At 40.9% G+C, this 16,420-nt stretch overlaps 3 protein-coding genes across 4 annotated transcripts in view; 2 read left to right on the top strand and 1 right to left on the bottom strand.

Moving 5' to 3' along the window:
- The first annotated feature begins 831 nt into the window (after nucleotides 1-831).
- On the top strand, nucleotides 832-3,330 carry czib (CXXC motif containing zinc binding protein). Its single transcript, XM_088430281.1, has 8 exons — nucleotides 832-982; nucleotides 1,061-1,144; nucleotides 1,868-1,924; nucleotides 2,015-2,096; nucleotides 2,160-2,191; nucleotides 2,286-2,363; nucleotides 2,466-2,531; nucleotides 3,043-3,330. Exons 1-8 carry the CDS (start codon nucleotides 977-979, stop codon nucleotides 3,118-3,120), a joined length of 483 nt encoding a protein of 160 aa, XP_088286407.1. The 5' UTR covers nucleotides 832-976; the 3' UTR covers nucleotides 3,121-3,330.
- A 678-nt stretch (nucleotides 3,331-4,008) lies between these two features.
- On the top strand, nucleotides 4,009-15,574 carry LOC148414344 (sterol carrier protein 2-like). The gene is made up of 16 exons (XM_088430490.1): nucleotides 4,009-4,148; nucleotides 5,169-5,226; nucleotides 5,316-5,387; nucleotides 5,544-5,675; nucleotides 6,226-6,290; nucleotides 6,377-6,503; nucleotides 6,577-6,640; nucleotides 6,714-6,800; nucleotides 6,893-7,043; nucleotides 7,555-7,702; nucleotides 7,871-7,978; nucleotides 8,463-8,616; nucleotides 8,765-8,861; nucleotides 10,895-11,024; nucleotides 11,786-11,865; nucleotides 13,221-15,574. The coding sequence occupies exons 1-16, from the start codon at nucleotides 4,095-4,097 to the stop codon at nucleotides 13,314-13,316; spliced, it is 1,623 nt and encodes a 540-aa protein (XP_088286616.1). The 5' UTR covers nucleotides 4,009-4,094; the 3' UTR covers nucleotides 13,317-15,574.
- slc1a7a (solute carrier family 1 member 7a) overlaps nucleotides 15,225-16,420 on the bottom strand; it is an 18,159-nt gene continuing 16,963 nt past the window's right edge. For both annotated transcript variants that reach the window (XM_088430488.1, XM_088430489.1), the window contains one exon: nucleotides 15,225-16,081. In XM_088430488.1, coding sequence (XP_088286614.1) covers nucleotides 15,815-16,081 — 267 coding nt within the window. In that variant the 3' untranslated portion in view covers nucleotides 15,225-15,814. The remainder of the gene's footprint in view (nucleotides 16,082-16,420) is intronic.

Genomic DNA, 16,420 nt, shown 5'->3' with positions numbered 1-16,420 from the left:
TTGTGTTTGATGAAACTTGAACCTGGATTAGTCTGGGGGTCTGTTTATGTGGATGTGATCCAGATGAGGATGTCGACTTGAAGACAAGCTTGAACAAACTCAGATTGCACTTTGTATTTGTATGACAATCTCGGTATTGTTTCCTAATGCTTTTTCAGTGTTTACCCCCGGTCTTGTGAAGCGTCACATAACAGCATCTGTTTACTCTGCCATGTAACGTTTTCTGCAGCAGAAGCACTAAATGGGGAATTAGCAGGCTTGTGGGCTTGCCAATCATGCTAATAACCAGTGTGAACTTGCTATGGCATGGCTGTTACATAATTGGGCTACTGTAATTAGCTGTAACCCACTTGCTGTGTAGTAATGGCAATCATTGAGAATTGCTACAAGGTGTTCCCGAATAAAGCTCAGACGCAATTAGGAATTTAGTCGGATTGAAATACTGCATATACAGTGTACTCAGGTTACTCGAAAGGGGAGTTGATACAGCAGCAATATATCTGTGGCCATAAGCCACCAACATCCACCGCAATGCCTCCATAAAGTTGCCTCAGGTTAACATGCACAGCAGATATCCATGCCAGTTACCAGTTGGACTTCACATTACAGTAAACCGCTTTGATTTTTATTTGTTTTTTTAATATGTGTTCTGTATGATCCGATTTCCTGAATATCATACCGTATGGCTGCTGGATAATACTTGAAAGACTTGGTTGACGTCATCTATAACTGCGTACCTGTCAAACTGACGAATAAAGATTTTTTTTTTTAATAAACTGACTTGACTGTCTGTACGTTGTCTTGTATTTTTCTTCAAAACGAATTACAAGTGTCCCACCACCACGCTGATAACCAATTTTTTTATTTCAAATATTAAAGCATTCCATGACACGTAATCAAACCTCGAACTTCAAGTCGTTATTAACAGATACTCCCAATTTACGGAGGTTTCCTGAACGCAGCAGGGAAAATCAAGATGGTGGTACGTTGAGTCACGTCTCTTTCTAAATATTGACAGCGTTGAGCGCATCTAAACGTTTCCTTGTCATTCTCTTCACAGAAATTCGGGCTCCAGTTTAAAGCTACTCTTGAAAATGTCACCAATGTGAGACCAGTGGGTGACGACTTTCGCTGGTTTCTGAAGGTAGGCTATCTATCAAGCTAGCACGCCGATTTTGAATACAGTCTAGTAAACACAAGTTCTGTTTGCATTTATTTGACAGTCCGAGAATAAATGCTGCAAAAGTGCACTTAAGCAGTTGCACAGAAAGGTGTGTTTAAAAAAAGCCTCAGATCAAAGTAGTATTTGTTTACGAATACAAACCCAGTAAGTACTTAAAGTAACTTTATCTGTATCAAATTCATCAACTTAAAGTAACTTTATCTGTATCAAATTCATCAACAAATACTTCGATTATCGAGTAATAATGTAGAGCTTTTGCTTAAGTCAAAATTGGCCAAATTCTGCGATTCACAAAATCCTTCCTGGGGCTAAAAATTCTCTGCAGTCCCCAATGACGAAAGCAGATTTAACGTCGCTTAAAGAAAGACTATTTGTCAACTACAGCTTTTAATTTGGGGTAACCATGACCCAACTAGTAGCAAAATCCGTTTCCAAAAGGATGAGCGGTACATCAGGCTCTCTTGTATGATGTTTTTTTTTTCCCCTCTTTTTTTTTTAACCACTCAACAATTATAAATGAATACAATTCCTCAACCGTGACAACATGACCTTAAATTTGTTTTTATGAGCACTTTCATTTGCCCCGTTAAAATTGCATTTTGAGAGCTATCAAAAGGGCGCGGCGAGCACGCTAAGCATTAGAACTTGATTTTGGCATTGTAACATGCTTTTCTCTATATTTAGCTCAAATGTGGAAACTGCGGAGAGATTCCTGATAAATGGCAGTATATAAACCTGGTGGTAAGAATGATTTTGTTTAGGCTGCTCTGTTGTTTATTTTTGTTGTTCCTTCAAGCGATATTGACTTATTGTTGTCTGCTGTGTGCTTAGGAGAGTGCGCCGTTGAAAGGGGGCAGGGGAAGCGCCAGCATGGTGCAAAAATGTAAACTTTGTTCCAGGGAAAATTCAATCGGTAAGAGCTAACATATCCTTGAACGTGATTATCAGTGTAGTGATAAAATATGCTTTCACGCAGATATCCTTGAAGACACCATTACGCCATATAACGTAAGTATGCAGCCTGAAGGCTCCCTTTTGATCATTTTTTATGTTTCATTTGCAAACATGTCTCTTACCTCGTTTTACGTCTGCTCGATTTAAGGCGGAGGACAGCGAAACGTTCAAGACCATGGTGCAGTTCGAATGTCGGGGTCTGGAGCCTGTTGACTTCCAGCCACAAGTAAATACTTCGAGCTACATTTAGCAATTGGTTCAACATCGGTACTTCCTATCGAGTAATGCGGATATTATTTTTTCTTTAAAAAAAAAAAAAACACTCCAGGCTGGTTTTGCTGCACAGGGCGCAGAGTCTGGTACGGCATTTCCTGAAATAAACCTACTAGAAAAAGTAAGTTTTGCTTAGCGGATCCTGCTAAAGTACTTCAACGCATTCAAACCCAAAGACGTATATACAGTATACGTCTTTATATATAAGATGTAAAAAACCTGCCACCGTACATATCAAGTAAAGTACTTGGTCATCCTACCACCAGGGGGCAATGTTTCCCACATGTTTGCATGACAAAAGCCTCCGCTTTTCTCACCCTAATATATTATTTAACAGTATGAAATGGTGTTGAGTTTCTCACCCGATTACTAATATGTACCATGCTAGCTGTCAATTGAGATCCATTTTAAGAAATCCGATTGGCAAAAAATTGGAATAAATTCTGTTTGAAATGACCAAAAATGACTCCTAATTGGTTAAAAACTGCTTAAAATTAAATAATATGCTTGGTTCTAAGTAGCCTTGATTTTTTTTTCATTGGTTTGCACTCAGACATGTTTGAACTGTGTGATTTGTGCGATTGTTTCACATTTTCATACCATATATGTAAATTCTCTCATGCACATTTCAGGATTGGACAGACTACGATGAGAAAGTCAAGGAATCAGTGGGAATCTATGAGGTTACGCACAAGTTTATCAAGTGCTGATGATGTCACATGACATTTGAATGAACACTATTTGCAGATATTGCTTGTGCCAAGTTATTGTGCAGTTTCCAAATGGATTCGAAAGCTGTCGGGGGCACAACGTGGCTTTCAGCGCTGTGGCAGATGTCAATTTATATGAACATATAAATACATGCATTGCTCAAGTCATCTTTTTAAACTTGTTTCAATAAAATGAAGATACAAATCTTGGATTCAGATTTTTTGTTGTTGTTGTTCAGATGTAATTCCCATGCCTTAATTTGATATAGTCGATTAAGGCATCAGCAATAAATAATAAATAAATCTTCGTACTGTGTATTGTAAGGTGTATTTTATGAAGGAATGGAAAAAGCGATCAAAGAAAATTTCATGCTATTTGAACGAACGCGCTAATTTCAGATATACACTGTATTGGGGACCAACAATGTTATAATTATAGTTATTTTTTGCTTTTCAAAAATATATTAAAAATTGCCCCCACGTTTAGCGAGGAATTAAGACCAGGGCGACTCGCATAGCAAAAGTCTAAATATAATAATTGCTTTTAAGTAATGAAGCAAGATTGTTAGCTATGAAAACATTTTCCTTCCTGTCGTAAAGCAAAGATATCAAAAACTGTCAAGCGTTTACCAAACCCCAGTGTCTTTTTCATTGCTGATAAGAGGACTCACTCTGCGCATTACTTCGAGAAATTTGATCAACTTTTTAACGAATATGCGGCTGATTTCTCTATTTAAATAAACAATCCTGGATCTTATCAATGTATTTGTGCGTCTGTGTGTGTGTGTGTGTGTGTGTGTGTGTGTGTGTGTGTGTGTGTTTGGGGGGGGGTAAACTTAATCACTATGATGCCCACTTAAAATAGACGATCTTTGTCCACGAGCGGTAACCCCGGAAGTGCTTTTGTAGTGCGCACTGCACAGCTGACATTTGCGTTGAGTGGACCACAGTCACCACATAGCAAACGTCGAACGATGGCACCTGCGAACAAAAATCGAGTGTTTGTCATCGGCGTCGGCATGACGAAGGTAAAAGAAATGAAAGCTGCGCGGCACAATGTCGGTTTTTATTTTCACAACAAGGACCGTGAATGTGCGGCAACAAAATTGTTGCGCAGCTTTTCCAAAAGTTCGCAGTGATGTAAGATAGTTCTTTAAACGTCAAAACAAGTACACAATTTGCTGGATTCTCCGATTAAATGATTCCAAACGTGTATAGATGTGTATTTTGTTGTTCGATCTTCGAGATTAACGCGAGATTAATATTGCTGTTTGATAGTTATGCAACGTGATCAACGCTCTCAGTCCGTAGTTCATGTTCAGGACAGAATGTGTGTAAAGGGTCATTTGAGCCATTTTTGCCCTGCAAAACTGTTCTGTCATTAAATTTTAACGTTTTCTGTTCTAAACGTTTCTATTGTTTGCCTCCCGTGTGCTCCGGTTGTTGTGACCTTAAATACATCATGTATTTTCAACGCAGTAAAACATTGCCTTGTGCACCCTCTTGACTTGTGTGTTGTTAAAAAAAAAAATCTCAGCAACTCAGGACACTATTCTGATTAGACTCTCGTGTGTTTTAATCCATGTAATTTGCTACGGATTTAAACAATTTTGATCTCGTTTTGTGTAATGTTTGCAGTTAAAAAGGGGCAACAAGATCCATATTTGCGGTTAGGCAGTGGCATATCATCGCAAATGGAAATGAAAGGGAATTTCTGTTGATAGTTGAGGAAATATTGAGCGACTTTTGTTCTCAGGGTTGTCAGAGTTCACCAAAAGGTTGCCATAGGTCGCGTTCAAAATGTATTTACGTCAAGAGCGGTACGGGCGAACATCTGGCGAAGTTGAACAACCCTGAGGCAATCAAAACTATTTTCAGTTTGCCCCTCAGCAGGATTGAGGCTAATAATGTATTTTCTGATAACTATTGGAATAACATTAAATTGCTCTTTGTGCCACTCAAAGTCACTGACACAGATGGTTGAAGAAATATCAATTATGACTAGTTAGTCAAACATGCTCATGTTTTTCTTTGACCTTTTGCTCCAGTTTGACAAGCCGGGAGCCCGAGGCGACTATGACTACCCTGACATGGCCAAGGAAGCCGGTATCTCATCTCAACCATCCATTCACAAGAATATTGGAATACACTTTGATTGCTATGCCTATTTTTGACTGCATAATGGTCTTTTGCAGGTCAAAAAGCTCTGGCAGATGCAGGAATCCCGTACTCCGCCATAGAACAAGCCTGCGTGGGATATGTTTATGGTAACACTTTTCATTTATAGTCATCAGACATGGCGGCATCTCACCGCTTTAGGGCTGTTTTTGAAACCCCACCATGGCGATTCTCACCCACGTTCTTCAGCGATGATTCTTGACCGTGTACTAATAATTTTCATCATTTGCCTCTCCGTTTCTTAGGAGACTCCACATGCGGGCAGAGAGCCATTTACCACAGCCTGGGCTTGACCGGCATCCCCATCATTAATGTCAATAATAATTGCTCCACCGGTTCTACTGCCCTCTTCATGGCAAGGCAGTTGATCAAAGGAGGTGAGTGAAAGTAGGATGTTTTTTTTCTAAAGTCTTGCTTTTCGGCGACATTTGCCTTTTTACTATGTCCTTACAAGTGTATTGATTTAAGAAACTAAAATATAATGTGCCGCAATTCCCCAAATATAGGATGCATATGTGTATAGGATGCCTCCTTAATTTTGGCCTCAAATTGTGGTGTTTTCTATTACGGTGTGTAGGACACGCAATGAGTTTGGCGACAATGTAAAAACTATAGCAAAACAGAAGTAATCTCATTTTGCTAAACTCTTTATGTTTTCTTGTGTACATATCTGTAAATTGCAGTTTAGATTAAGTGTGTTTGAGATTTCCCACATTGTTAGCGGTCCACGAACGCTGCACCATATACATATATATATATATATATATATATATATATATATATATATATATATATATATATATATATATATATATATATATATATATACACACATACACACATGCGTGTGTGAGTAAAGTGGGCATAAAAGAGCTTTATGCCACATCTGAAAAATTATTTAATCAAGGAATTTTAATTTGCTTTTAGGGCTTTCAGATTGTGTGCTCGCACTTGGATTTGAAAAGATGGAGAGGGGCTCTTTGTCAGCTAAGGTAAAAAAAAAATAAAAAAATAAGCATTTTCAGCAATTGGTCAGTGTTTTTACTGTCAAAATCTGTGAAATCTTTCTTAATTCTAGTACATGGATAGGACCAATCCCATGGACAAGCACATGGAGGTTATGATCAACCGTTACGGGATGGTCGCCGCTCCAGCAGCCGCGCAGATGTTCGGCAACGCCGGAAGGGAGCACATGGAAAAATACGGTACCTGCTGCATCTCTAGGAAGAGCGCGTGTGAAACCGACGCTTGATTGCGTCTAACCTGAGTCATTTACAGGAAGTAAACCGGAGCATTTTGCCAAAATTGCCTGGAAAAACCACAAACATTCCACCAACAACCCGTGAGTGTCAGATGTACATTCAAGAGCCAGATTTCAGCTCGGTGCTAAGATATGAATGCTTCTCTATTTGTAGTTATTCTCAGTTCCAAGATGAGTACTCTTTGGAGCAGGTAATTAACTCCAGGAAGGTGTTTGAGTATTTGACCCTCCTGCAGTGCTGGTAAGATGCGCACGGACATTCCTTACATTTTTTCAGTGGGTGTAAATAATACAATAATGATAGCTCATCGTCATACTTTATTTCCCGGTTAGCCCCACGTCTGATGGTGCCGGTGCCGTCGTTTTGGCAAGCGAGAACTTTGTTAGGCGCCACCGTCTGGAGAAGCAAGCAGTGGAGATCCTGGCCCAAGAGATGGTGACTGACCTGTCCACTACATTTGATGAAAACAGCTGCATTAAAATGGTGAGAAAGGGACATTGTTTTTTCCCCATATATTTTAGGTTTTATTCAGCAAGTCGGGTAAGTTGACTTTGAAAAGCTCGGTTTTAGGTGTTCACTTTTTAACCAGTAGGGGGCAGTCAGAACAAAACTGGCACTGTCTCCTGGTCATCAAGAAGACCACAACGAAGAACAGGAAGTTTTTGACCTCTTCTTAATTATGGAACCGTGTCTAATTAGTCATAAAAGAAAACTACACCCTATCCCGATCAATTCCAAGCGTAAAGGTTCGTTTGAGAGAGAGAGACATTTTGAAAAAGGCGCGGTTATATCTTTGATCTCATAGAGTTACTTAAACCGGGCAGGCGCTTTACAATATAGGTGGTGAGAACCAGGACGAATTCTCACCACGCTTAAGCAGACATCCGTCACGGCGCGGGAGCAACTGGAAGTCTTAATTCTGAGACGTCTGGATTTGACACCGGGAAGACCGCAACTTCTGCACTTTTGACAGTGACCTCCTTACCTCGTTTAGGTGGGTTACGACATGTCCCGACTGGCGGCCAAAAAGTGCTTTGAGGCGGCAGGTCTGCAGCCTGCCGATGTCGATGTTGTGGAGCTGCATGATTGCTTCTCCGCTAACGAGCTCATCACCTATGAGGCGCTGGGACTCTGCCCTGAAGGTACCGTTTTATAAATGCGTGCAAATGTAGCCGTCTCCATGAAAACTTTCCGCAGTGTCTTTTTCTGTAACGAGACTGTCTTTAATAAAACAATATGTATGTTGTTCACAAATATATACGTACAGTTGCAGAGCTAAAATAATCTTGGATGGGTTCTTGTCCCTACAGGTAAAGGAGCAGAGTTGATTGACAGAGGGGACAACACATACGGCGGCAAGTATGTGATCAACCCCAGCGGTGGTCTCATCTCCAAAGGACATCCTTTAGGAGCTACAGGTACATACTTTCTAGTTTATTCCCAGAGACGATCAGAAGAATGGGCTTAATTTCCATACAATTATACTTTGGATAAAAAAAAGAAGCCTCTTTTCAAGTCATCAACACAGAATGTAACCCCCCCCCCCCCCCCCCCCCCCCCCCCCCCCCCCACTTGGGCCATTGTTTTAGGAAGATTTCAAATAAACAAACCATTCCGTCAGTGACCACTAGATGGCGTGTGTCCCATGTTACTTGAAGGCTTAGCGTTTTTGTTGGTGTTTGTGGATCTGGACTCAACTAACCACTTTCAAATTTAAGCCATTAAAGTAAGGCGGGTACGGCGGATGAGTCATGCAAAAATAACGCTCTTATTGTTACTGACCTAGTTTTCCCATGATGTCTCTTTCTCTCATTTTGCCTCCCGTATCAAGGCCGGCCTAACTAATCAGCATCGCTGCTCTTAACTTTGCAGCCCTTAATATTATTTTGTTTTTGGACTCAGGGCTGGCCCAGTGCGCTGAGCTCTGCTGGCAGCTCAGAGATCAGGCTGGCAGGAGGCAAGTCCCTGGGGCTAAAGTAGCCTTGCAGCACAACATTGGCTTAGGAGGAGCAGTGGTTGTCACGCTTTACAGAATGGGATTCGCGCAGGAACCCAGGTAACTCCAATTTGGGGGTTTTGTTTTCAGGGTTGATAATGATTAGTAACAGAAGTCACGTTATACAAGATACCTCCACCTTTATGCCATAACTTGCGCGTTATTTGAGCTAAGGTCGAGTCAGCTAAAACATTTTCGCTTTCCTCAGTTTACGCGTCAGCGCAGCGGCCACAAGCGCCAGCGACAACCTGGAGGGTTTTAAAGCGTACGCCGTCTTCAAGGAGATTGAAAAGCATCTGCAGCAGGTATGATGGCAAATCAAGCCCTCTATTTTACTTTGCCAGCTTCGAGTTGATCAGCCTCAATCTGCAAGATTTCTGACTTCACATGAATTCACGAGAAAGCTCAAAAAGTTTGTGAGAGCTAGCCACATGGTCTTTACAGTTAACAGTGCAGTATTGGCGTATAACATGCTAGGTTTAATAGTTTCTGCAGCTACTTGATTACATTTGACTAATTTCATTGAGTTGCGGGGGGGAAAGTTGACCAAGTCAGGTAAGTCCTCTTTAGAAAGGTCTGCCTGGAACGATGCCGCTGTAACGATGTTTGTGCCACCTTTTTACACACGGACCTTTCTTGCAGACGTACGCAGTTTTGCAGTGGTGGCAATGGAGTAAGACTCCCCCCTAAACAAGTTTTGGATCATTTCCAATTTAAGAAAGTGACAAGAAGATAGTATGCTCAATTAATGCTAAGCAGACCACAGCAGTACTCTGAAAAAACAAAACACACAAAAAAAACAATACAAAGATCGTCTTGACATATTTGACTCCATTGCTTGTTATTTGCGTGCTTAAAAACTCTTTGTGATTTAGTAGCTGGTTAGCGATTTTAGTTTGTTTTCATTAGGAACAATATTAGTTCATGGAAAATAGAAGGAACTTCCTTAGAAAGCACTGGGGCTGTGTTATCAAAAAATGGAACCTGTCAACAGTTGAGAGGGGCTCATTTCAAACAGAAGGAGGCAGTCAAGCACAAACCACGTTCAGTCTGCTAATCTAGAAGAAGAAGAACAGGAAGTTATTGCCCTCGAGTAGCTAATGAGCAGCTCTACTCGTGCCTTTTAAGGACACTACGTTGTCTATAATATACATTCGGCAAACTACAGTTTCTGGTTCCATTTCCAAATGTATTTACCGCTAACTTCAATACTTTTCCCATGTCCACGATGTACCATCTTTTACTGTACTTTGGAGCATGATAATGGTTGCCCCAGGCGGCGAATCAATGTCTGAGGGAAAACAAATGATTGAACGCCGCATGAGCAAAAAAGGTAAACCGATGCGCCAGTGCCGTTCTCATGCAGACCATTATGTGCCTTCTGCCATTTACTGACTGTGTGCAGTAGTTTTCAACCATTTATTGATTGGTTGTCTTTCTCGTGTTGACAGCGCTGCAATTCGTCATTCATTAAAATGCATTTGTGGTATTGTCACGCTTTGATAACTTAGGACCAAACATTGTTCTTGTAATACCGCTTGTGATCTTTACGATACAAAGCAAGGCTGAACCATTGTTACATTTGAACAAAAAGATCCATTTAATGAAGTCAGAAAGGTTTAACAGAGATGCCAGCTTCAGTCAAACTAAAAGATTTAATAAAACAGCTTGTGATTGTGGGGGATGTAATTGCGAGTTCTTACACTATCAGTCCGTGACGATCCCATATTGTTCCGCCCTATGTTTAGGTTGCGGTGCCTGTTTTCTTCTTACAGCAACTCCAACAAAAAACATCCATGTCTACTAGTATTCATATTGCAAACAATGTGCTGAAAATCCTAGGTTTAAATCTTGTTTCTTTTTTCTTCAACTTTTTAAGAAAAATGCAAAACAAACTTTCACAGCGTAATACTCAGTTTTATTCTGTATTTCATGCTTCGAAACGGTGAGTTTAATTGAAAATAGTGTGAAAAATGAACCGGCAGTGATGTCTTCGACGTTGCCTCTGTAATATTTTCACCAAGTGGCTCGTTCTTATTGGCCCATATTTAATCTAATATATAATCAGACTAAATAAATGTCAAAGTGGTGGCGCAGACATGGTTCCGGCGGATATTTTTAGTTGACCTATTTTCAAAGTTGACTTACCCGACTTGGTCGACATTTGCCCTCATCCCATTAAAATGATGAAATAATAGACGAATATCGACCGATTACTTTTGGCTGATGTTAGATGGATGGGCCAATTTAATGGAGGCCAGAATACAAATGTCTCTTAAAGCTTTAATTGGATGACGCAGAATAAAGGTCAATGTTTTTTTTTTTGGTCATCTTGAAGGAAGGAGAAAAGCTCGTCAAGAAGGTTGGCGGCGTGTTTGCTTTTCGAGTAAAAGACGGACCCGATGGGAAGGAAGCCACCTGGTTTGTGGATGTGAAAAACGGCAAGGGTTGCGTCACCAATGAATCAGGTATGACTTTAACTTTTTTTTTTCACAAACGCCACACAGAATTCTTAAATTTTAACTCAGCAGCTTCTCACATTGGAAAGTGGGGGAGGGGCTTTTTTTTTTTTTTTTTTTTTACAGGTGGAAGAAAGGAGGGACCAAATTTGAGTGATGTTTTGAAACTGATTTAGTTTATCCTGTAACAATTCATTCATCTGTGCTTTGTTTGGCTTGATCTAGGTTTTTAGCGCCACCTCTGGCAATTGTTAACATTACAGTATGTAGTGAGGAAGGACGGTGTGGCTTCAATTGAAATGTTTTTTGATCCAACGACCATACATGCTAACAATAATGGCATGTTATATAGTGCTGCCTCGTATGCGTTTAGCTCATTAGCATTTTCATGTGTGCCAGGTTTCCCTTTGCTGTATGTTAGCATATGCAAAGGTTTTGCATCGATAAGTACTCATTTGCATCTAATGGATGCGTTTTGTATCGAAACGAGTAGCATTTGTGATTCAGTTATATGATGAATGTATTCAATGTGTACATTTTTTGTACATTTTGAGGCCGAAGCAAGCCGAGGGCTCCCATTATTTTGTCGTTAATGGAGAGATCATATTTTATGCGCACCAAAAAAAATTAGCTAGTAATTTGGAACGTATGGGTATATACAGCTGTTAGGTGTGACTATATACAGTAGGTAGTTATTATGTGTGGTCCGGGGGGGAAAAAACTGTCGAAGGCAAATTGCTCAGTGTGCGCTAAGGCATTGTTGCTTTCAGGCACAAAGGCTGATTGCACCTTGACCATGAGTGATCAGGATCTTCTGGATCTCATGACTGGAAAATTGAACGCTCAAACGGTATGTGTCAAAATTCTCTCCTGATTTTGCTTTCACGGCTGTGTATATGCCGTTCATTTGAAGCTGTTGTTTTAAAGTTATATAAATACATAGCAGGATTTTATTGGTCCGGCCCGCTTGGGAAGAGATTTTCCTCCATAAGGCTAAAACATGTTTGACACCCGCGTCTCATTTCTTTTTCTTTTGATAGTATGCCTTTCGCTCACGGCTTTGCCATTAGGGAATCTTACTCATCCGTGTTTCAATGGAAGCCATTATATCACCGGCCGTTTGCAATCAGAAGCCGCCATTAATACCCCGAAAAATACATCAAAAATATTACCGGGAAATTTTACGGGCCGGCTCTCCTTTATTATATTGTCTTCAAATGAAAAAACATTACCCCTTCATGACCTATTACTGTCCAGAAAAGCTTTCAAAATCCACAACACAAAACATTCAACGTTACCCTGGGTGCCCGGGGATTTTTCACTAGCCTGGCCTTATCGTCACCCTTAAAAGGGTCATAACATTGTCATATAGAAATATTTATTTTCAACTCCTCAAAGTGTTCGGTGGCATCAGCCCTATCCATACATATATATGTATCATTTTACTTTGGGGGGGGGGGCTACACACTCTTTATGTAGACAAATTCTAAAAAGCCGACAAAAGCAAAAGTAACTACGCTGTAAATGTACTCATTTATAAAATTGAATTATGAAAATTTCTTATATCTTTGTTAGAGTGTTATGACTGTTGAAGATGTTTGCATTATGAAGTCCAGTCTCAGCCAATCATTGAAGTCATTGAAAGGCTTGCAAGTGTCATAAGTTGGTTGCTAGCGCCACCCGGTGGTTTCGGGGTGTCAACACAAAAATTTCCATTGCGGCCCGTTCTCCAGTTGCCGTTGAAAGGATTAACTTAAAAATTGGGGGAAATGCATGATAAAACATCAGCTTTTCAACATGTCCAAAATGGGCAATATTTCCAATTTTGAATGGCAGTAAATGAGCCCGACATGGGTCACATTTGACACCTATAGGGTGTACATCTCAACCTCCTGTTTGCAAGCATTTAGGGTTAAGGGACGGCAGCGTGGCATGTTTAAAGTTGTCATGTTTTGACAATCGATGCAATCCTTCTTGTATTTTTTTTTGTGTGTAATTTTCCTTTTATATCACATATCAAAAACATCGAATAGCCCCAGTTGGGTCAAAATGTCCCCCTGGGGTTAAAGACGTATCTCCCCACCACATGTAAAAAATATATATATTTGAAGTGCATTTTATTCTGCTACCTCTGTTAGTATCATACTGTAAATCATTGAATAGGATAAGAAATGTGAGTCCCTCACTCAACCTATATCTCCTCAGGCGTTTTTCAAGGGAAAGCTGAAGATTACTGGGAATATGGGCATGGCCATGAAGCTGCAGAACCTCCAGGTGGCACCAGGAAAAGCCAAGTTGTGATTACTGGGATGGCTACGTATTCTAACCTTGGATTTAAATGCTTTCTCAAGCTTATTTCAATTATAATTCTGCTATAAAAAGTTAATACGGATCTTTTACCACTGCCATATAGGCTAAACTCATTCAGAATTGATGAATAGACTTGATTAATTATGAAATAACACGAAGAAGGCAGAATGAAAGAAAAGGCATCGCTGGACGCGGAGGGTCCGTGGAGCACATAAAGCGTTGTCATGCAAGTGAGTTGCGGGTCAGTGTCGGATCAAAATGTCCAGAATAAATATTTTTCTCGACACTATACAAAGTATTGTTGTCATATGGATGACATAGCGTGTAGCAAGGACACGTCTGAGAGCGGAGCAGCGCACAACAGCGGATGTTGATTTCCTATAGGGGAAAAGAATGAAAAGAATTGCTTTTTACAACTACTAAATCAGTTTCAGCTCTAATTCATTCATTTTAACCACACGGTTGCACCTTCCTTGCTGTCATTTTTGTTGTTCCTCAAGAAAAAGATCTGCTTTTCTTGAATGCCTTCTTCTCGCATTTGTGTGTTTGGATACCTGGACAAAAAAAGTTTTCAGTACACCCCAAACTCTGGAAACGGATTCACTTATACCGCATTTCTCTGAGTCGAGTTTTTTTGTTTGTTTTTCCCCTCATTTTCAACCCCTAAATTAGGGTGAGTCAACGTATAACCGCGAACCCAAAACAGACCAATTTTTTTCACATATCTGCGTTTGAATTACATAAATTGGAATGTGAAATAAGTCATATGTCATGTACAAGGCTTAAAATGATTTTATATTCCTCTAACTCGATATATGGAGCATCCGTTTGGAGTGCAAAAACACAAAAAAGCGCCGCCCAGTCGCCTGTTCTCAACCACCAGACGGCGTATATATTTTTCCAGCGGACTTTGACGCATTATGAAAAGGAAAAGCCGGCTCGCCGTGTTTCCTTCAGCCCTTGGACGTGTGCTTGAACAAGATCTCGGCAACTGGGGGGAGACGCAGCGAATGGCAACGTCCTGCGCTCTGATCTCACAACAGGGGTAAAGAAAGCTTGGGATAATAACCCAAGTGAGATGATTATTTCCAAAGACCTCCATTTCAAACAAATTGGTTGGCCTGGTTCAAAGATGACGACCCATGGATTGGCCGCAGGTGTTCCCCATCTCCTTTGTCCACTTGGAAGGGTCGCTTGTCCTCTTCTGCTAGCCTTTTGCTAGCCTTTTCTCACCTTTAATAGATGTAATCTTGAAGTGTAGCCCACCTGGGGATTAAAATTACACTGGAATTTTGAAAAATCAATCCTGTATCTTAACTCTTCCTATGCCAATCAAATTTCTGGAGCTCCTTCACCCTAATATTAGAGAATAAATGTAAAGTAACGGAGCTGGAATGTCCGGACTCTGCGAAGACACATAAATACGTCTTTGGCATTGAATGGGTTAATAGGAATTTGTATCTTATTTTGTAGCAAATCTGGTGTGAGGGCTTCTGGTGCATGGTTGTGTGCTTATGATAAAACACACGTCCACCTCACAGTTCAGGGACATGAGTTCAAATCCACCTTGTGTGGAGTTTGCATGATCTCCCCGAGCCCGCGTGGCCTTCTCACACAGAAACATGCATTGCAGGTGTATTGAACATACTAAATTGTCTTTAGGTGTGATTGGGTGTACGAATGGTTGTTGGTCTCTGTGTGCCCTGCAATTGGTTGGCAAGCAATTGAGGGTGTCCCCCACCTACTGCTTATAGGCTGCTGAGATAAGCACCAGCAAGCCCTCAACCCTTGTGAGGATAAGCAGCTCTAGAAGATGAATGGGTGTGTCACATTATTAGGATATCACAATAGACAACAACACCCCCCCCCCCTCCCCCGAGGCAAAAAAGTTTGGTTTAAAACACTCTACTGTTCTGTATAGTTTTTTGTTTTTAATTTTACTGCATGTGTGTTTCAGTGTTGAAACAATGTCAGCCAACGCATGATTTCCTTGTTCATGATTAAAACATAGAAAAAGTCTGTTTAAAAATATACTATCTCATACCAAAACAGGTCGATACAATATTCAACTGATGCTAGTGGTTTTAGTTTTTTCCACAGTCCACAGAAGGATAGGGTTGTTTTTTTGTTTTTTTTTTTAATATATATATATATGTATATAATTACATCTCATATAAGCATTTCTGTACTCCCTCCTTTCTCCTTTTGAACGGAGTCACCCTTAATAAAAAGAGAAACCGTAAACGGTACCGTACGATACATGTTTGACGTGTACACTCACAAATACGCAGGTCGTTTTTAAAATACCGTACAAAACAAACAAAAAAAAAAGTCTTTGTATTCTATTTCATCTGCATTCAATCACTTCGCAGCCCTCGGTCACTCGAGCCGGGAGGTCGGCCACCTCCGTCGGGACCTCGGAGGTGCATGCCGGTCCGTCGTCGCCGGGCCGGCGGCTGAGCGCCCGGAGCCGCCGGGACGGGCGGCTTCTATACGTTAGTCTCCAGACCGTTCATGTCAATGGAACAGTGGTCCTTGTCTCTGTGGGCTCTCTTGTGATGAGAGGCGTGAGCGTGTTTCTTCTTCTCGATCGGTCGAATGCCTTCCTCCAGCTGGATTAGGCGGGCCACGTCGGGCGAAAGGTGGTCGTGCTTGCCGCCCGCCGGGGGCGCTTGGTAGCAGCCGTTCTTCTGGTTCTGGTAGCTCATCATCTGCTGGATGCTGATCATGGGCTTGGTCTCGCAGATCAGAGGTACCTGGGCAAGGTGAACGACGTCACGTAAGAATGACCCATTTGTTTTGTTTTTTTTTAACCCAACCTTAGTGTTGCCAATATTTGTTCTCAGTAAAAGGGAAAACGATGGTGTCAAATGAAAACGAAATACATAAAGCCTACGTTTAGAGGCGCGACGATTCATCGCCAGACTAATCAAGAATTATTTTTGATAATCAATTGTTTTGAGGCCCAAAATGGTCCATTCGATCCATTAGGTCAAGCAAGCTTAGTGCTTGTGTCCTGTGCTTCTGCAGTGCGCTCGTTACCTGCCTTTTTTTAAAGCGAATTAAAACATAGGATAGAAAAGAGTTATTGTTGG

The sequence above is a fragment of the Hippichthys cyanospilos genome, chromosome 12 (genome assembly GCF_059441005.1).
Source record: "Hippichthys cyanospilos isolate Australia breed blue-spotted pipefish chromosome 12, RoL_Hcya_1.0, whole genome shotgun sequence".
Classification (NCBI taxonomy): domain Eukaryota; kingdom Metazoa; phylum Chordata; class Actinopteri; order Syngnathiformes; family Syngnathidae; genus Hippichthys; species Hippichthys cyanospilos.
This window is presented reverse-complemented; position numbering and strand designations above follow the sequence as displayed.